At 44.6% G+C, this 22,136-nt stretch overlaps 1 protein-coding gene across 5 annotated transcripts in view; it reads right to left on the bottom strand.

Annotated features, from left to right (window-relative positions):
• The window catches only part of NGEF (neuronal guanine nucleotide exchange factor), a 101,796-nt gene that overhangs the window by 2,764 nt on the left and 76,896 nt on the right, over window positions 1–22,136 (bottom strand). For all 5 annotated transcript variants that reach the window (XM_039489389.1, XM_039489392.1, XM_039489390.1 and 2 more), the window contains 7 exons: window positions 15,337–15,497; window positions 14,958–15,110; window positions 12,652–12,781; window positions 11,109–11,183; window positions 6,706–6,795; window positions 5,108–5,271; window positions 3,817–3,972 (listed from right to left, as the gene is read on the bottom strand). In XM_039489389.1, the coding sequence (XP_039345323.1) occupies window positions 3,817–3,972; window positions 5,108–5,271; window positions 6,706–6,795; window positions 11,109–11,183; window positions 12,652–12,781; window positions 14,958–15,110; window positions 15,337–15,497 (929 nt within the window). The remainder of the gene's footprint in view (window positions 1–3,816; window positions 3,973–5,107; window positions 5,272–6,705; window positions 6,796–11,108; window positions 11,184–12,651; window positions 12,782–14,957; window positions 15,111–15,336; window positions 15,498–22,136) is intronic.

The following is a 22,136-nucleotide window of genomic DNA, read 5'->3' as shown; positions in this document are numbered from 1 at the left end:
GTTACTCTCCCAATCAGCTTTGATTGCCAGGCCCACATTCCCAGCTTTCCCTCTTTGCCAGCTCCAACTTTTTTCCCTTTCTCTGCTAGAAACAGAGATCCCCTCTCTGGGCAGCTGGGGCACAGTAAGAGTGTCTCATCGGTAGCTGGACAAGCAGCCATTTGAAGGTCAGCCTGGTCACTATTAATAAATTGGAGGAGCTCTGAATGATTCCCCTCTCTCTCCCTGCATTTTACTTGACTCTGTTTCTCTTAGGACATGGGTGGGCAAACTTTTTGGCCTGAGGACCACAGCAGGGTTGCGAAACTGTATGGAGGGCCGGGTAGGGAAGGCTGTATCTCCCCAAACAGCCTGGCCTCCGCCCCCCCATCTGTCCCCTTCCACTTCCTGCCCCCTGACTGTCCCCCTCAGAGCCCTCAATCCATTCAACCCCCTCTGCTCCTAGTCCCCTGACCACCCCCTCCTGGGACCCAGTCCCCTATCCAACCCTCCCTGCTCCCTGTCTGCCTCCACCCCTATCCACACGCCTGCCCTGACAGCTCCCCCTCCCCCCCCCGGGATTCCCACGCCTATCCAACCGCTCCCTGTCCCCTGACTGCCCCCCAGGACTCCTTGCCCCTTATCCAACACCCCTGCTCCCCCTACCATGCCACTCAGAGCGGCAGGACTCGCTTACTGGAAAGCCTGGGAGGTGGGCAGGCGCAAGCTGCGCAGCCCGGCAGGAGCGGCAGGCTGGAGTGCTCCCCGTGCGGTGGCGTGGCTGCGGGGGAGGGGCCAGGGGCTAGCCTCCCTGGCCGGGAGCTCCGGGGCTGGGCAGGACAGGCCCGCGGGCCGTAGTTTTCCCACCTCTGTCCTAGGATAATGTAGAATCTATATGGATCCCTATACAGATGACTTGCTGCAGTAGCAATAAATATGGGCAACTGCATGGACAGTTACCTAATTGGCAAGCTAGATCTAGTACAGTTCTCCTCCCAGGTTGCTGAGCTGGGGTCACAGCAGGTGTAACATATTCAGCCCTCTACTTCCCTTTCCAGCTATTTTTTCTTCCCCCTATAGGGTGTCCTCCTGGTGCTCTAAGGATAGGCTTTCCATCATGCCTTGCTTGATCTGCTGTTGAGAGAGTGAAGGTGCACACCCTTTCCCCACAGGCTCAGATGGCGTGAGAAACCGTTGGCTTCCCATTCAGCCCTTCCCAAAGTCACTGAGCAGGTTTGTTCCCTCTTCTCTTCCTCACTTCCAGCAGGTGAGCAGAAAGGATCGCCTCTGGGATTTCTCTCCTCCCTCCCAGTTGTCAGAGCCCTTCCTTCCCTGCCTCCCTCCATTCTCTCTGTACTGTGTGGTTCCCTCTCCAACTCTGCTCCTATTCTGCACCTCCCTTAAGACCTTCCCTTTATTTCTTTCTCAGTTCTGTTACTCTGACTCCTCTGATCCTCTTAGAATAGTTTCCCTGCCCCTTTTCTGTGGCTGCTTCTCCTGCTGCCTGTGCGTGCGTGCACACACCCCCTCTCCGTGTGCAAGCAGCAACCTGAAATTAGTGTGCTATCCAATCTCTGCATGTCAGGTCTTAGCCATGTCTGTCAAGCATCACTCATCTGTGTGACACTCTGGCATTTTCCCTGAGTTGTCATCTCCCACACACTGGTTAGAATGTCACACACAAGCTGAACTGGTGACTTTCTGGGATAATCCGTGCTGCAGGGGCAGGCACATCACGTCACGCTGCAGGGGCCTTGTGTGAGGGAGGCCTCCATCTACCACCTCTCTATCTACTGCGCAATCCAGCCATCTCACACTGGCTTTCAGGGCTCTTCCAGCTGCCTGCATCAGCCATTCCCTCCCCTGATTAGTGCCCTCCTCACACTCCCATCAGTGACTGCCCATCCCCTTCCTCCCCGCACAAACTGCTGGGACCTGCCTTCGTTCTGCATCTCTTCCACTGCTGAGTTCTTCTCTCACACCTGACTTACCTCCCAACCCCAACTCCAGCCACTGAGCCACAGCCAGCCAGCTGGAGGAGATGGTGGCAAATTCCACACAAACCTGTTGAGTTCCACTTAACTCACCCAGGATACTTGCCACTGGAAGAGCTACACGGAATGTGGCAGCTCTGCTTGGAGACTAACTACCGGGTAGTTATATTTTGGATCTTCAAAGTTCTGTACTGAGCTCAAAATGGTATGGTTTTAACTTTGTCTTGCATAAAAGCTACGGGTACTGGGAGAGGTGAGAAATTTAAATGTCCTGGCTTCTCTGGATTTGAAATCAGCACTATAGCTTACCAGTAATCTAAAACCTTGCATTTAATTATGCTGAAGTTTCTCTGGGAAAAACCACTGACAAAAACAAAAAAGGAGAGGTGCTGATGTGCTGATTGGAAAGTGTGATCACTTCTATCTGTAGGTCAGTGTTTGAATGTGTGACCTAATAAGCTCAGGTAATATTGTGAAGTGCATTGACTAGGAACTTAGAAGCTCAGAAGGGGCCACATGTTCAATTATGGTAACTGAAATAATGCTGAGATTGGCCTTTTCCACAGAGGTATAAGTGACTGAAAATAGGAGCTCAGTATGCTAGTGCTTCTCTGCCAAAGCATACTGTAATCAGCACAATGCTAGCTGTGATAAGCAAGGGTTGCCTTTGCCCTAAGTGCTTATTTGTGGTGTGTAGCTTTCAGATGCCCAACATCCCTATTTTCAGTTACAGCAAATCTGTTAATCACCCTGAGTAGCAGAGTTTGCAGGTGGGTGGGAGCAGTCACAACGCACGTTACTCTCTCGTCACGCTGATCCTGCAATGTGTGTGTGGGCGGCTCGCTGCAGGACTGAGGCCATGGTTGAAAATCTCTTCCAATTACTGTTCAATGGCAGGGTTTTTAAACCCCAGTCTCCTCTTCTGCTTCCCCAATTTAGGGTGCAAATGTCATGTAGATGTAAATATTGGCTAAGTGGACACATCTATAATTATCTAGGCCTGCAAAACTGTGGGTGCAATAAGAGACTGGATTGAGGCGAGTCTGGAAACCAGACCCCAGGCATCTGAAACAATCAGCTCAGTGTTAGTGGTGTTGAATCATTTGCCCAGTCTGAGCTTGTTGGATCTTGAAGTAAAAACCACAGACTCTGGTATCCAGGGAGACTTCGGCACAGTGGAATTCAAGACTACTGAGCAGCGCGAGGGCTGCCATCAGAATTGGGGCCAGCCATAGAAGAGAGTTTAACACTCATGAACAGAACTGGGACTCCTGCCTTTATCTTTACAGTAACTGCTCCATACCCCAGGGACTGTGCACAGCTAGGGGGATAAGTTACTGGCAAAATACTAGATTTTTCAAGTGGTTTGAATCCTAGTGATCCACATCAAGCTGTGCTTGTATAAATGTACTGCATGTGTACTGCTAATTTAAATTACCATCTGGATATGTGTGCTGAGAGTTTTGCAAACCAGACATATAATTTCCTTTCAAATCTTAATTGAGTCTTGACCTACCTAGAAATCAGCGTGTTACACAAGGATGCCATAAATACACTTGTACAGGAAGGAAACTCATCTAGTTTTATAGCCGACCCCCCCCCCCCAAAAGCTCTGTCTTGTGTTGAGAAGTTATATCAGGAGGAAGAGGAAGGGTTGTGCACTGGGTGGACTCAGCTCAGCTTGGTATAGCAAGGTATTCCCATAGATAGGAATTCAATAAGACCAGCTGGTGAGGAGGTAGATGCCAGACTGGTGACCGTGGCAGATTGGACACTACACTTTTGAGGGTTCAGGGGAATAGTAATGCAGGTTGCTAATGGGATGACAGTGTTTCATACTCACTGGGATGATGCCTTGAGCATGTAGCTGACCTCCCGATCATCCGTGTTCTCCAGAAGCCTCAGGATGAAGACATTGGCCAAACTCTGTCCCTGATCTTCTAACTCCTCTACCCGGAGAAGCCCTCGGGGTGCTGAGTCAAATACCTGGTACTTGTCGCTGAGAGAGGTAAGCAAAGGGGTCAGGAAAGCTCAGTCAGTCAGTCTGGGAGCAGTCTGGCTTTAACAATACCAAATTCTGAGAGAGGCATGATACAGAGAGCAAATTCTTGGCTGCTGAGGGGAAGAGACACCACCTAGCTAGAGTGAGGATGGATGGTCTGAGGGCTAAAGCACAAGACTGAAAATCAAGAGACCTAGATTCTATTTCTGGCTCAGCCACAAACTTTGTATGACCATAAGAAAGTCACCTAATCTGTGTCCCAGTTCCCAGCTGTAAAATGTAAATAACGTTTTCTCCCAGGAAAGCTAAGATGAGAGGTTTATATCACTAATGTTTGTAAATTCTTCTGTGTTCTTGGTTGGAAAGTGCTATGCGAGTAAAGTAGTACTGGGCACCTGGCTGACACTGACGAAGTGCATATTAGAAATGCTTTACTGGATAGACAGACTCCTTACCAGTAAGTCTTTTTAATATCAAACTTTTTGTTCTCTGGCATCTAGTTTGTGTTGTAATATTTCTCTATCATAAATGCTATATTCCTAGCTGAGGCAGCTTTCTCTCCCTAGATGGTGTGCACTGTACTTGATACAATCCCTTGCCTCACACATTGGTTTACACACCTCCCTGCTGATCAGACACTCCCAGCCCATCAGACAGAATTTATTTTACTAGAGGTTTAACTTGCTTAAACTACAATATTCTTCAGACTGGTAATCAGCCAGGAATGACTTTATAGTAGCAAGCCAAACATTCTAGAGTCAGATCTTTAGCTGCTATAGCTCAGTTTAGCACCACTGAAGTCAATGGAGCTATGCTGATTTACATCAGCGGAGATCTGGCCTGAAATTTTAAGTAACACAAAGGTCAAATTGTGTATGGGAATGCAGCCCATCAACATCCAGAGTTTGCAGAAGAGGCAGTGTAAATATTCAGACAAAGGAGAAATCTTCAGATAGCCCCTCTGGAAATGGTGCCTCTGATACAGGACTCTGTACTGCCATATTTCAGACATAATCTGGTCAATTATAGGACAAGAATCCATGCACAAGTTAAGCAAGAGCTGGTTGGATGAACCAAGGGGGGAGGGGTGCTTATAACACACATCCAGGTGTTGGCCACATCCCAAACTCACCCAGGAATCTGCCTGCAGAGTACCAGCAGGTCATTGAAAAGGAACAAGTAGATTTCTCTAAAAAGTTTCTTGGTGCGGAGCGTGCGTGATGTCTTTGGGCCATTCATTTGCTGCAATTCCCCTTGCTTTAACAGCCAACGGGAGTGAGAGATGATGGGCACAGACTACATGGAAGAGAGAGCAAAGATCAGAAGAGCAGGATCTGCAAACAACCTAACTAGTTTTAAGATGCATCTTGATAAGTTTATGAACAGGATTACATGATGGGGTTGGCTACGGTAGCAGGGCCTTGGACTCAACAACTCAGGAGGTCCCTTTCATCCTATGTAACCCTTACAGGATAAGTAACATATGCTCCTTACTTCACTCTTACAACACTAGAAATGCAGATAAACCTCAGCGCGTGAGGAGGTGGAACAAGACCTATACCGTGAGGAGAGGTATACATGGCTCCGATAACAGGGAACGCAGCCTTAGTACTTAAAAGTGCTGGCAACCAGGTAGTGTGGAGAGAGAGAGAGGAAACAGCTACCAGAGAATGCAGAGATAAAGTGGGGGGGATCGGGAAGTGGGGACTGCAGGAGTCAGAGGGGGGGAGGCACAGGAACCAGGGGCAGCAGTGTGGGAAAGGAGCCTGAGGATTGAGTGGGGGGTGGGGATGGGGTGGATAGAAGCAGATGGGGAGGGGAGCAGGAACTGGGGTGGAATAGATAGGAGCAAAGGGTGATAGGCTATGGGCACAGGGGCAGTAGGGTTTAACCACTAGAGTATACTGCCCAACAGAACCTGGAATTAAGCCCATGAGTCCTGAGTCTCTACATTTCTTTGCTGTCAGCAAATAGCTGTGAAACCCACTGGCAAAGTAACTCCTTCCCCCTACTCCCCACAGTGACCAGTCCAAACAGAGAATAACTGCTGATGACTACTTCCAGGGATTGCATTAGCTCAAGCAATAAAGGTCTGTGCTGTGGATGTGAAAGTCCAGACCCTGCTGATGTCCCAAGTTGGGGATCAATATAGTTTCATGGGATGGAATTTCTCTTTCGGTATTTTTAAAAAAAAAGATTTAAGACATTACATCCAAAAAAATTACATTAAAAGACACCATGGTTACAAAGTGAAGCACTAAATAGTCAGGAAATGCCAGAATTAAGGTTGCCTGTGAAACTTTTGATTCAGTCCCCTTATGTGTATGCATTATGATACGGTCTTAAATTACATGATCACATACTACTTTTTGCACAGGACCCCTGCCTGAGTCAGTGCACAGGATTGACCTGCCTTAGGGTTGTGTAGCAAATGAGCTTGTTGTCTGCAGAACCCCTGCCTCATTTGTTGCAGAACTTGGAAAGTCTGTTGTGGATGAGGCAGGGGACAACAGGAAGAGAGTGGATGGTCTCATGGTTAACACAGTGGAATGCTGCACTGGAGAACTGGATTCTATCCCTACTTCTGCCACTGAGCCATTATGTGATACTGGGCAAGTCACAAACCATAATGTTCACAATTGGTCACTATGTTCCTCATATTCTGGGTGTCTGCAATACCCACATGTTATCTGTTCTATCTCTGCAGGGGTTACCAGTCTGTACTTATACCTTGATCTTAAACTCTAATTTCTTCTGGATGCTAATCATCTGCTCTGTTCGGCTCATCTTCCTGACACCTTCGTTACATGCCTTCACCACCTGGGAAAAGAGAACAATCTAAAGGTCTGATTCCAAACTGATGTCTACTCCATGCTGCAGCGCTCTCCTCCCATGGGTTACTTAGCAAGTGTTGGTGTATAACATGATCTTTCTACATAGGTGAGCACCACAGTGTAGGCATTATAATAATGGAAAAAAGGAGATATTAACTAGCACTCATTAGCAGGGTTTTTTTTAATTTCAGAAAACTTTCACATAGAACAACAACAACATTTTTACGTATTACAAAAGTGAAAAAGTAACATTAAAGACCCAATCCAGCTTTCATAGTGAAAGTTTTTCCATTGAGTTCAATGGGAGTTGGATTGGGCCTTAAAAGAATACAAATGACTATGATAAAATTCCTTCTCTATATAGGTTTCTCTAAATGCATAATACTGATAAGTGCAGTTAACATAGAGCTTTGTAGAAACCTCTGTTCTTAGTTGAAAGTCCATTGGTTGTGGGAATTAGACAACCAATGATGCATACATAGAAAAAGATCATCCTGTATGCAGATTCTATAGCAATACATGACACTAAGAGAATTTTTGGTGTAAACTGACCGTTAACTGAACTCACTAATAAATACTGATCCAACTTTGGTGCTGTCAAGTTAGTTCTTTTCACCATCACTAAAAAATCACTTAAAGATTAACAAAAAGGATATAATATTAGGAAGGATTTATATTTAGGGGTCATATGGCACTTATCTAAACTATATTCAGATACTGACTCCATTGTTATGCCAATATTCTGGTCTCTAGCAGGTACAACAGCTATAATCAAACTCTATTTCCCAAATCCTACAGTGCTACAAATCACCTCTCTTCTTCCTGTACATTCAACCTAGAAAGTATACATGAAGTACCATCTTCATATGGAGGAGAAGGAAGGCAAGTATTAATTTCAATAAGATATTGTTCGCCCTCTGTCAAGAAATAGCAGCTGTTGGGGAGGGAGCTGAAACTCCCTGTTGGAAGAGAAATCAGTAATTCAGAAGTCTGTATATTCTTAGAGCAACTTGTTTGTTTACACTAGAACAGATGTGTTCACAAAACAGCTTGCAGACAATAACCTCTTCCAGGGATCTCAGCCCAAACACCAATACCAAGTTCACAGGGAGCAAGTCTATCTCAAGAACACAAATATTAAGGTGGAGAGCAAACTCTCTTGTAGCTTGTCACAGCCCCCCATAGAAAATTAATCAGAAAATCAACAACTAAAAACTTTCTCACATGCTAAGAAAAAGAACTTGTAAGATTATATATAACAACGCCACACAGTGAGCTCTGTCATAACAATATATACCTAATTATAGATAAATGAGAGTTAGCCTCATACCTCAACTTAAAAATGTACAAGCAGGCCACCATGCTACAGGGATCTATAAAATGGACCAAGTCTGACAGTCATTGACAGGCAGGTATAGCAATGATCATCTATTTAAATGATAAATTTAGCCATGCTTGTAGCCAACTACAGTAGCAGGCCTCCTCAGACTTCTGAGCAACAGCTTCAAGGTGTGATCTGAAAACTACTGGCCATCACACTCATTGGAAGGCAACATGCAAAAATATAGCCATATGAAGTATTCCAAAACAACAGTGTCAGCTTTAGAGATCTTTGCCTTCATTTATCTTGAATGATTTTCAGTCAGTCTGCTTCCTGGACCATTCCAGGCCAAATCTGAAAGCCTTATACAGGCTTTTCTTGTTGGTTTTTATCAGGGCTGTCAAGCAATTAAAAAAATGTATCACAATTAATCGCATGATTAAAAAAATTAATTGCACGATTAATTGCACAATTAATTGCACTGTTAAACAATAATAGAATACCATTTATTTAAATATTTTTTGATGTCTTCTACATTTTCAAATATATTGATTTCAGTTACAACACAGAATACAAAGTGTACGGTGCTCACTTGATATTTATTTTTTCATTACAATTATTTGCACTGTAAAAAACAAACCATTTTTCAATTCATCTAATAAAAGTACTGTAGTGCAATCTTTGCCTTGAAAGTTGAAATTACAAATGTATAATTATGTACAAAAAAAATTGCATTCAAAAATAAAACAATGTAAAATCTTAGCACCTGCAAGTCCACTCAGTCCTACTTCTTGTTCAGTCAATCACTCAGCCAAACAAGTTTGTTTACATTTGCAGGAGATAAAGCTGCCCACTTTTTGTTTACATTTTTGCAGGAGATATCAGCTGAAAGTGAGAACAGGCATTCTCATGGCACTGTTGTAGCCAGCATCCCAAGATATTTATGTGCCAGATGCGCTAAAGATTTGTATGTCCCTTCATGCTTCAACCACCATTCCAGAGGACATGCACCCATGCTGATGAAGGGTTCTGCTTAATAATGATCCAAAGCAGTACGGACCGACGCATGTTCATTTTCATTGAGTTGGGTGCCACCAGCAGAAGGTTGATTTTCTTTTTTGGTGGTTCAGGTTCTGTAGTTTCCACATCGGAGTGTTGCTCTTTTAAGACTTCTGAAAGCATACTCCACACCTTGTCCCCCTCAGATTTTGGAAGGCACTTCAGATTCTTAAACCTTGGGTCGAGTGTTGTAGCTCTCTTTAGAAATCTCACATTGGTACCTTCTTTGCATTTTGTCAGATCTGCAGTGAAAGTGTTCTTAAAATGAACAACATGTGCTGGGTCATCATCCGAGACTGTTATAACATGAAATACATGGCAGAATGCAGATAAAACAGAGCAGGGGTACATGCAATTCTCCCCCAAGGAGGCCAATCAAAAATGTAATTAATGCATTATTTTTTTAATTAGTGTTATCAGTATTGAAGTGTGTCCTCTGGAATGGTGGCCGAAGCATGAAGGGGCATACGAATGTTTAGCACATCTGACCTGTAAATATCTAGCAATACTGGCTACAAAAGTGCCATGCGAATGCCTGTTCTCACTTTCAGGTAACACGGTAAATAAGAAGAGGGCAGCATTATCTCCTGTAAATGTAAACAAACTTATTTGTCTTAGCGATTGGCTGAACAAGAAGTAGGACTGAGTGGACTTGTAGACTCTGAAGTTTTATATTGTTTTGTTTTTAGTACAATTATGTAACAAAAAAAATCTACATTTGCAAGTTGCACTTTCACAACAAAGATTGCACTACAGTACTTGTATGAGGTGAATTGAAAAACACTACTATCATTTTTACAGTGCAAATATTTGTAATAAAAATAATATACACTTTGATTTCAATTACAACATAGAATAAACTATATGAAAATGTAGAAAAAATCCAAAATATTTAATAATTTTCAATTGGTATTCTATTGTTTAACAGTGTGATTAAAACTGTGATTAATTGCGATTAATTTTTTTGAGTTAATTGCATGAGTTAACTGTGATTAATCGACAGCCCTAGATTTTACAAATTTGACACTGCACCATCAACTGGAAAGCTGACATTTTAGCACAGCTTCAAATTTAAAACATTATATTTTATTTAAATCACAATCCAGGATTCATTAAGTACCACAGACTCCTAGTAATAAAGAAGGGAGTGGCACCTGTCAAATGTCTCAAATACCCTGGAAAATTCTATCCCCAACAAACAGAGCTGCAGAAAGTTTCAGGACCTCTAAACATTTAGCACAGAGGTCCTCACATATACTGCCCCATATAGACAGAGTAAGAGAACCCTCGCCCACCATCAGAATATCCCAGGTGGAAGACACCACTAGGCCTTCCCCATGTTCTGAGACTATCCCATAATGTGTACTCTGGCAGGTAGTGTCCTGGAAATAACTAACATAATTGAATTTCCCCTCTCTATCACACCTTCCTATAGGCCTCTTGGGAACGGCAATACACACAATCTTAAGCACTCATAAAAAGCACCTCATTAAATAAACTACTATTCTAGGTCAGAAAAGTAAGTTGCACCACAGGATAAAATCCAACCCCCATACAGTCCCACTACTGGCTGCAGCTAATTAAATATATTTCCCCATGGACTCCATCACCTTCAAATAGCTACAAAAACAATTTGTATTCTCTGAAACGTGTGGGCAACTCTTCTCTCTAGAATCTCCTACAGAGCAAATATATAATAAGAGCAATTCCTCTGTCTATTATTTGCTATCATGGTCTGCCCTCAGTGGAGAATAAGGGGAAATAATTACTCTGAAACACAATGAGGCAAATGTATCTCTGATGTAACTCCTCTGAGGTCAGTGGAATTGCACCAGGAATGCATATCACCCAGTACCTTTTTAAAGACACTGAGGATGCTGGCTAATTCTCAGTCTTCTGAAATTTGCCATCAGACTTACTGTTTCCAGCTCTTTGTGTGCTTCAAGGGCAGTGGTTTCCTTCTCGGATTTCTCTTCCACTTTTTTAAGAATATTCTGCACAGGAAGCAAAGGTGGAGTTAATTTCTCTCCTTGCTTGATAGCACACAACATTTTTCAGACAGTACCATCCTCGGCCAAATTTGACTATCAACAGTAATAAATATTGGATAGGTAACGGTATATGAAGTCTTTCCCCACGAGGTTGCTGAGTCAGATCTAACCCCATACTGGCAGTAACTGAAAGCTGTTTCCATCAACTGGCTATGTAAAATGAGTGTCATGGTCTCAGACCAGTAGCTAGTGGACACATATTTTATTAATTTTATTTTATTTTATTTTATTTTATCAACCTGGCAACAATTGGTAACATTGTTGGTAATCTCAGTAGACAGCATGTCACTCAGACTGAACTATCCCCTCATCATTTGAAGGGAGCCCTCCAGGGCAGGGTTGAGGTACACTGGAAGGCAATAAGGGGATGACAACCACCGTTGGACTTGTTCTGTGGATAGAGATTTCCAAGGCTGGCCATCACTACAATTCCTCTCAAGCATTATATTGTCACAAACACATTTACACACACTCAGCCCAAGACAAGGTGGTCTCTTCAGGTAAGTACTGGGGAAGCACCAGCGAAACAGTGTGAAGAGACATTTGGTGCTCATAAATAATTGCCTGGCTCTTAGGGTAGGGGGATGGCGCTGTGCAGAGGTTTCAGATGTATGTATCAGAGAGGAAGGGGACTATTGCATCACTTTTATTTTGGGAAGTGTGTCCTTGGCTATTTAGTAATTTCCTTTCAGGGCAGTTTCCTAGAGAAGAAAATACTGAGTTGAGTCTTCAGTGGCTTTTCTCCATTAATCCCTTCAGCTCTTGTCCTCTCACTTCCTGTGTCCCATAGACCTGACTCTGCACCAACCCTGATTATATATTAATCTGTCTATTCTGCACTCTGATCATACATGTGCATGCTCCTCTGACTACATCACTCTGCCTTCTTGGCCTTTCATCCAGCAGGCCTATGCTTCCTCCTCTCCTGAACCAGCATTGCCTCTCCTCATGCCTGGCACCACTTTCCTGAACTACTGCCACCTCACTTCCCTACTCCCTCACTTCACTCCTCTCCCCTCCTCTAAAACCCTGATGTCACGCTGGTTCTCCTAGCTTTAATATTGACTCTAGGTAAGACACGGGGGGCAAGGGAGAAGAGTGTGTGTCTATGTTTGTAATAGTAATAATTGGAGATATACCAATCTCCTAGGACTGGAAGGGACCTCGAAAGGTCATCGAGTCCAGCCCTCTGCCTTCACTAGCAGAACCAATTTTTGCCCCTGATCCCTAAGTGGCCCCCCTCAAGGATTGAACTCACAACCCTGGGTTTAGTAGGCCAATGCTCAAACCACTGAGCTATCCCTCATGTATGTGAGAACATGAAAATGCTAACATTCCATGACAACTAGCTAGGGGAGTCCTGGAGGGAGCATGGGGGACTGTCAGAAGACAGAGCAGAGTGGAGCTGTACCTGCACCAGTAGCTTGAGCCGAGTGATCCTCTGAAATGGCAAAATCAAAAAGGATGAGAAGGGCAGGCCTTTGCACTTGGGATCCATCTCCAACTGTGATATCACCTCCCGGAAAGCTGTCTTGTCTTGGCTGAGAATAGACAGACAGATTGAGAGTGCTTTGCTCACTTCCTTGTGTATCAGACCTGTGTTTGGAATGGGCATGTCTCTGTGTGGTGCTGCTTTCCATACCACCCCCTTCCCCAGAGACAGCATCTGCCTGGTCCTCTCTTCAACAAAGGGGAAAATAAATTCACTGAACACTCCTAGGTGTATTTTGGTTTAAGTTTGGCTTTATTTATAGTATTAGGGGATGGAAAAATAGACAATGTACAAGTCACCATAGTGGATTCACATGTGTAGCACATATAGATTTAGCAGCACATGCTGAGTGTGTAGGAGTGCGTGAATGGGGTGTGTGTCCAAGTAGATGAGTCAGAGGCATAATTATACATTTTTACACAGTTGGATCATTGTGGCAAAGTAAAATCCACACAGTCATAGGAACAAGCCATGCCATAAAGCAACTCAAGCTCAGATAGTCTTAGCTGTTATTGACAGCATGAAAAATCTTATCTGACATCTTATTTGGCACTGCAGTGAAGCAGTTCCTACTGCCTGAGATTCACCTGGCATTGCCAGGGTTCTGCCATTTGGAGTTCACAGTGGTGGAGGTATTGCCAGGACGAATACAGTGCTGCAGTGAGGAATCTCACAAGTCCCAACTGGTACAAACAAAACACTACTCTAAGAAAGCTCCCTCTACATGATGTTTCCTGGCACTTGCAAGAACATGCTATGAGGAAGCTTACGTTACTGGAGTCCTAGCTGACAGAAACAGCACAGATGTGAGGATACTATTAATTTTGTTTGAAATTGGTCTTTAATGCATGTACTTGGAAATGCACAGTAGAAATTTAAACAAAAGAATTATTCATAAGGCAGGCAGGTATTATGTTTGCATGACTGCTTGAATTAACAAATCCAAGACAGGCTGTAATTGTATGCCTGAGAGAGTGTAGAACTAAATGTAGGGGAAAACTCCAACATACAGCAGCACATAAGCACTGCAAAGTTTTACTGCTTGCTTAAAGCTTGACTAAATCATCCCATTTTTAAACTGATCATTCTTTCCCAGACCGAAAAGACTCTGCACTTCAAACTCCTTCTCCAGGAGCCACCCCAGATCCAAACAGGCCCCCTTAGTGATGTCACACAACCCAGCCAATCTTCTATTTCTCTTCTGGTCTCAGCCAGCTGCTCTCATCAAATTGTTCATATTCTGAGACTTCTTTGTGTTACTGGTGCCCCACAAGGCACTGCTCACCTTCGTCCCAGGAAACATTGGGGTGCATGACATTTGAAAATAGCAGTCTACTAAATCCAGCAGACAGTTCCCTTGTAGCAGAGGAACCAGTAGGTCTATAGTGTGTCCTTTTGAGGTCAAAGAGAGGGAACTGGAGGGCAGAGAAAAGAAAGGGGCAGTACTCTTCCATACTCATCTGAATCTAGCTAAAATGATTGTTGCTAAAATGTGGAAATGTACGGGTCAAAATCTGTAACTGGTTGGCTTGAAAAAAATCCGGGGCATTATTACTAAGGAGAAATTAATTCATTTGCACAAAGGCAAATTGCTAGGGTCCCCTTATTTTGATCTGGTAAAAGAAAATTCCCAGCTAGCTAACAGAAATTTGCTGGATTTGAATATACTTGAGAGAACACTTAGGACAAAATCCTCTGGTGCAGGTGACCTACACATAGTGTAAGACCAGGGCAAGATGGGGAAAGTAGCTTTATAGTCTTCAAGAAGAGAATTTATCAACTCTCCATAGGGTACATGCCTTTCTGAGAATCTCAAGACAGCTGTAACTAGACTCAGGACCACAAAGCTGAAATCATACAACTATCTTTATCTTCATAACTTTTGCGTCTACCTGCACGTCACACACACATGCAGATTTTACAGCTTTGTGCTCTGTTGTATACATTATATGTTCTTTGCACTTTGTAAATGACAACTCTGAATGTATTTAGGATGCTAGTTTTCAACCTTGTCATCTGATCCTTCAAATAAAATGTAAACTATTTGTATGTTTTGTTTAAATAGATTCAGCACTAGTTCAGGGAAAGGGTAGAGCTTATGTTTTCCAAACCAGTTATCAATCCCCTGCAAATGCCAAGTTAAAAATAAAACGCTGTCATCTTGAATAAAAAATGTGGTTGTTGGATTTTTTGCAAATAATTCAGGGTCAGATAATAGCACTCACAGAAGTTGCTTGTAAGCTCTCTCCTGGTAGGTCTGGTTGGAGACGTAGGTTACATACACCGAGAAGTGATTAACTGTGTGCTGGTAGACAATGTCGCACACATCTGAGATCACAATGTTCTCTTCCACTCGCTGCTCAAGATCCAAGAGGAAACTAGATGAGAAATCCAGAATTCATATTAATCATGACCTGCAATTAAAGTCTTGGACCCGAACAGTTTGGAGGGGAAACCAATTAGTACTATTGCAGACTCTTTAAAAGGAGTTAAGTCTTCACCCAGTCGGCTCCTCTATCCCTCCAGAACAGAAGTCATCTGAGCTAGTAGCAAGACCCTGTTCCCAACTCAGCAGAGCCAAAAGGCTAATATCAGTTGTCTTACCGTTCGCTGACAGCCATGACATCCAGGACGTTGGAGAAGAGGATGTGAGCCTCAGATGGATGTAAAATCTTTTTCAGACGTTCATTCTCCATGAAGTGAGACACCAGCAGATTCAGACTCTTGTAGTATGAGGCTTCAGAAGTGACCAGTTCAAACATGGCCTTGAGGAAAATCCCAAAAAAGAAACATCAACAACATAGTAATAGGTTGAGAGTTCATAACATTCATTGTGCACTCTACCTGTAAAAAGACACTATGAAAGCTCGCGAGCTTCCTTAGTGATAATGAAAACATTCATACTGCGTGCTACTAACACAGTCCTGTACAGTTAACCATCCATTCCTGAATCAGTCAGTTTGGCTCCAAAATGCAATAAAAGCTCAAATTGTACAATAGTAGCATCCCCTTATGTACTATATATGATTATGGCCAGGAAAGTGACTCTGAAATGGTACCTTGGTATGGCACACAACTTCTGCCTCGGCCTCTTCTTCTGAGTCCAGCATGATTAGTTTACCGACAAAACAAAGCTGTACTGCTGTGTGCACTGCACTGCAGAGCCAACCTACTGTACCATAGTTGTAGAAAAGCAATATAGCATCAAAAACAAATTGCTCACCAGTAACTGGCGTTCCTTAAGAATATACAGGTCCACACTCTTAGAATATGCCTGTGCATACCATACGAGCCTCAAATCCTCTAGACCAGTGGTTCTCAGCCAGGGGTATGCGTACCCCTGGGGGTACACAGAGGTTTTCTGGGGCTGCAATATTTATGTTCCAATTGATTTTATAATAATATAAAAATTAAAAATTAAGCAATTTTTCAGTACTAGTGTGCTTTGACGCTTGTATTTTTATGTCTGATTTTGTAAGCAAAGAGTTTTTAATGGAGGTGAAACTTGAGTTATGTTAGACAAATCAGACTCCTGAAAGGGGTACAGTAGTCTTGAAAGGTTGAGAGCCACTGGACTAGAAAGCTTTGATTGTTTGAGGGGGAGAAGGGAAAGACCCTGACTCAAGCCATGGAACACTCCATGCAAGACTATATAATGAAGCAGAGCTCTGGCACGCTTTCAGTTCCTTCCACTTCCTCATAATCTTATAAACTCTGAAGATGGGGGATGGGAAACTATACTGATGATCTACTTGATGAACTCAAGTTACTAGTGAATAACTTTTCTCTTTTGACTAGGTTCAATACAGATCCCATCTTGGGAGACTGGCAAGCAATGAGCACCAGCAAGGAGGTGGTACTGAAGAAGGTATCAACTAAACAATGACTGCAGAATTGCTCTTCAAATAAGACCCCAATGGGTCTAGAACCCAGGCCTGTAGAGCTACCAGGCAGCTGACAGCTCCAGGCTATCACCCAGCTGCAGTTGTAACCAATCTGCACTCCACTTCCCATGACCCACTATGGACACAGACTCTGGGAAGCTTCACCTCAAGGGTTTGACAAACAGCAGCCTCATGGCTCCTGATCAGCTCCCTACCCTATATAAACTCAGTGTGCATTCCAGGAAGTATCCAGGCAACAACCCAGATCTTCTGTAGCTACCACGACAATTCCTGCTCCTTACCCTTGAATTCCTGACTTGACCTCTGCTTGATTTGAATTTCTCCTCTTGACTTGAACCATGAAACCTGACTCAGAATCTGGCCCTTGGTAATGACCCTGGCCTGGACCTGACTACGAACTTCTCTGCTACTCTCAGTCCAATTATCACAGCTCACAACAGAGAACCAAGCTCTGCGCAGGTAGTCCACCCAGCTCCATGAAGGAAACATGGCACTGTGGGCCCAGCTGGCACAGCACTCTGCAGACAACCAGATGCTACAAGAGCTGGTGGCCCAACTGTAGGATGAGAACGCCGCATACCTGGATGGACCCAGTCTCCCTCCTAGAACTTTTCAATGGGGACTGCAAAAATTCAGGGGGTTGTTTACCAATGCTGCTGCTGTTTCTGCTCTGCCCCCAGTCTTAACCCACTAACCAAGTGAAAGTAGGACTCATTATTTGTCTCCTGATGGGAGATGCATTGGACTGGGCCTCACCCCTACTCAAACGAGCGAGCCCAATGCTATCAAACTGGGATGCCTTCCTCCAAGAAATCTCCACCATATTTGACAATCTCCACCATGCCTGCTTTGTAGAGGTGGCCCTCTGCAAACTTCAGCAGGGGCAGGGGCCGGCTTCTTCCTGTCTCCAAATGGCCTCCAAATGAACCTCCAAAAAGTGGAGGCAGTACAAACCTGGGAGCCCTCCAAAAATTTCAAGGAGCTACAACGCTTCTAGGGGTTCATTAACTTTTATAGGTGCTTTATCTCTGGGTTTTCTGGCCAAACAACTCCACTGACAGCACTTCTCCACACTGACACCACCTTCACCTGGTCTCTGGAGGCCCAACAAGCATTCAGCTGGCTAAAGACAACCTCTACCAGTGCCCCAATCCTGGTCCATCCCGACCCAGTACACCCTTTGTCATTGCGACCAATGCCTCCAATGTGGCAATTAGGGCCACTCTCTCCCAAAGGCATGGTCTCCAACAGCACCTCCACCCTTGAGCCTACTATTCACAGAAGCTAACTCTGGTCAAACAGAACTAGGCAATTCTAGATAAAGAGCTTCTAGCCATCAAAGCAGCCTTTGAAGAATGGAACCACTATCTGGAGGATGCATGGTACCCAGTACAGGAATACACAGATCATAAAATATTGGAGCACCGCTGCCAAGCCACAGTGTTGAACCAAAGGCAGCTTCGCTGGGTCCTATTCTTTACACGCTTCAATTTCACCATCATGTACCATCCAGGGCCCCTGAACAAGATGGCTGATGTCTTGTCCCGAAAAGGGGAACATCTCACCAGCCAAGGGCCTCCCCATGTGAAGTCCCTATGCATTTGTAAGCCCCGGAACTTCCTGGATGCCACAATGCCCCAAGATCTCACGTCCCTGATCTTCTCAGCTACAGGGAAGGAGCCTCAAGAGATGAAAAACTCTCCTATTCAGCTGAAAATGATTTTCTAGCCAATAGTTCTAAACTCTCCCACATAACTTCTTTGACTTTTCCTGAAAAAAACTGTCTCCAAAAGTCATAGAAGAGTGACCCAAACTACTAATTGCAAAGACTTGAGACCTGTATGATTGTATCTGATTCTGTTGCAACAAATGATCCAGAAGGGGTGGCAGAAGCAAGGATTGGCTCTTTTACCAGATCCAGAAGTTCTAAATACCAAACTGTCTGGCACACTTTAGGGCTACCAGCAGAACTGAGTCAACAAGTTCAAGCATGTTACTTTTCAGACACCTGCTTGACCATTTTCGGGTTTACTGGCCTCTGAACCAATCCCCAGGAGCAGTAGACCAAATAGGGTTGCAGATGGAAGGCTGCGCGTCCTCGCACAAGACAGATTTGCTTTCACAGCTCATAGGGACAGGTTGGGAGAGCCTGTCCCTTTCACATACATCTTGACTTCACACCTGCAGTGCTCGCCATAAGCAGCTTTTCAGATGCTTCATGTTGGGACTTAAGTGATGGTGAGCCTTACAATTAAGAGATTGGACTGAGACTCAGGAGATCTGGAATCTATCTGCAACTTCATCACACTTCTTTTGTGACAATTCACTTAAGGTCTATGTGGTTTGTTTCCCCATCTGCAAACTAGGAAAAACACCACTACCTCTGAGGAGTGTTGCAACAATTAACTCATTGCCTATTAGTGTTCAAATACTACAGGCAGGAGCGGCTCTGTTTTTTGCCGCCTCAAGCACTGCAGTCAGGCGGCCTGCGGCTGGTCCGCTAGTCATGCGGATTCGGCAGCATTTCTGCAGGTGATCTGCCTGTCCCGTGCCTTCGGTGTACCCGCCGCCAAATTGCCACCGAAGCTGCGGGATCGGCGGACCTCCCGCAGGCATGCCACCGAAGGCTGCCTGACTGCCGCCCTCGCGGGGACCGGCACGTTGCCCCCCGCGGCTTGCCACCCCAGGCACGCGCTTACTGCACTGGTGCCTGGAGCCGCCCCTGACTACAGGAATAGTAATAGCCTTTATTGGAGCTGTCAGAGAAAGGAGAACCTCCATAAGGATTCATAAGGTATATGTTAGGAATTGCCCTTTGAGTCACCTCTTTGAAGTCAAACCTGTCTTCTGAATACCTGAAACAACAAAATACCAATTCCATTGTTGTAGACCCCAAATCCAATTCTAGACCATGATGGAGCTGGGATGAGGAAAAGAGGAATGGCAGATGCAGCTTAGTGCATGATGTGGCTCTCCTCTCTCTTCTGGAAAGCACTGACCAGGCATCTAGTAGATCAATGGTCTCAAACATCCAGCCCATTTGATGTATGTATGTGGCCTTCATGGAATATACAAACCTGCTGTCTCTGGTACTACTAATACACTCAAGTAATTTAATCTATGGTCACTTGTTCCAAGCCCTCCCCGATTACATTCACATTCTGTCACTTCCTCCAGGGCAGTTCACTGTGAGAACCTGAGTAATGTCTCTTCTGGCTTGTTCTATTTTTTGCATCATTAAATTATCTTCCATATAGTTAAAGAATGCCCTTGATGATTCATGTTTTGCTGTGCTTAATGCTCAGCAGATGTCTGGATAATTAAAGCTACCCATTGGTTATTTAGTCATTTCTGATAATTGTTCCAATAGCATGTCACTTTTTGTCATTTCCTCCTGACCCCTGTGGTCTACAACACATGTCCATCGCGATTTCTTTTGTTTTTCCCAGTCCTATGTTTCAGCCCACGTTATCTTGCAGTCATACCTCCTGCTGTTATTTTATATTTTTCTGCTCTTGTATTCACTTCTGATGTAAAGTGCTACCTCATCCTTCTTTCCTCTTTATTTCTTGCCTATCCAGGGTCATAGTTATATTAATATTCTAATCAGTGACTCACCCGTTCCACCATATTTTGGTAGTGTGAGCAAGGTCATAATTGGTGTCATGAAGTACCACTTCCTGCGCTTCCTACTTATTACCCAAATTTCTTACATTTTGTATTTTTAAAAAGAATGAATTCTATTGCTCCTTTTATTGGTCATTGCTAACTCCCATCATCTTGTATTCAAGCCTTCTCTGCTTAAAGTGTTACTGGGGTAAACAAAATGTCTTACCCTATCTGTCCTATTTTAAAACCTACCTAAATCAACCCTGCTAGCTTTGAACAAAGACAGCTGATACCCCATATGCTCAAACAAAAACCATTGTCTAGTCTTCACTCTCTGCAAAAGACAATCCAGTGTTATAAGTAAGGCTATGTTTTAGTCATGGGTATTTTTAGTAAAAGTCATGGACAGGTCACTTGCAGTAAACAAAAATTCATGGCATATGACCTGTCCATGACTTGTACTATATACCCCTGATTAAAACTTGGGCCAGGGGGCTGCGGGTGCTTTGGGGGTGTGGGCCAGGGGAGGAGGCACCCAGGTGCTGTGGGGGAGGGCGGCAGTGTGCGGCCCAAGAACCCCACTGGTGCTGGGGTGGGCGGGAGAGTTGGCAAGGCTGGCAGGCTCCGTACCTGGCTCTGTGCGGCTCCCCGGAAGCAACCAGCATGTCCCTGCAGTTCCTAGGGGGAGGAAAGGTCAGGGGGGCTCTGTGTGCTGCCGCTGCCATGAGCGCTGCCTCCACAGCTCCCACTGGCCAGGAAGAGCCCCCAGCCCCTCTGCTGAGGAGCTGCAGGGACATGCTGGCTGCTTCCGGGGAGCTCCCCTGAGGTGAGCACTGCCCCATACCCCAGCCCTGAGCCCCTTCCCACACCCAAACTACTGCTGCTGGGGTGAGGGCAGTGGCCTGAGACTGCCTCAGCAGTGGCTGGCGCGGCTGGCCCAGGGGCTGCCTGAGCTGCTCAGGCAGCCCCAGAGCCAGCCGAACCGGCTGCTGCAGAAGTCACAGAAAGTCACAGAATCCGTGACCTCCATGACAGACACGCAGCCTTACTTATAACAGAGTTCTGAGGAAATTCTGCGTCACTGCACACGTGCAGAATTCATGTCCCCCATAGATTTTTTTTCCCCCCACAGAAAATACATTCTGCCAGAGAGGTGCTGCAGTTATGCCTTTCTCCCACCAGGGGCTGCTGTGGCACCAGAACAGAACATAAGAACATAAGAAAGGCCGTACCGGGTCAGACCAAAGGTCCATCTAGCCCAGTATCTGTCTACCGACAGTGGCCAATGCCAGGTGCCCCAGAGGGAGTGAATCTAACAGGCAATGATCAAGTGATCTCTCTCCTGCCAGCCATCTCCATCCTCTGACAAACAGATGCTAGGGACACCATTCTTACCCATTCTGGCTAATAGCCATTTATGGACTTAGCCACCATGAATTTTATCCAGTCCCCTTTTAAACATTGTTATAGTCCTAGCCTTCACAACCTCCTCAGGTAAGGAGTTCCACAAGTTGACTGTGTGCTGCGTGAAGAAGAACTTCCTTTTATTTGTTTTAAACCTGCTGCCTATTAATTTCATTTGGTGACCCCTAGTTCTTGTATTATGGGAATAAGTAAATAACTTTTCCTTATCCACTTTCTCAACATCACTCATGATTTTATATACCTCTATCATGTCCCCCCTTAGTCTTCTCTTTTCCAAGCTGAAGAGTCCTAGCCTCTTTAATCTTTCCTCGTATGGGACCCTCTCTAAACCCCTAATCATTTTAGTTGCCCTTTTCTGAACCTTTTCTAGTGCTAGAATATCTTTTTTGAGGTGAGGAGACCACATCTGTACACAGTATTCGAGATGTGGGCGTACCATGGATTTATATAAGGGCAATAATATAT

Source organism: Mauremys reevesii, linkage group 9 (genome assembly GCF_016161935.1).
Source record: "Mauremys reevesii isolate NIE-2019 linkage group 9, ASM1616193v1, whole genome shotgun sequence".
Lineage (NCBI taxonomy): Eukaryota > Metazoa > Chordata > Testudines > Geoemydidae > Mauremys > Mauremys reevesii.
The sequence above is the reverse complement of the archived record's forward strand: the minus strand, read 5'-3'. Positions and strand labels throughout refer to the sequence as shown.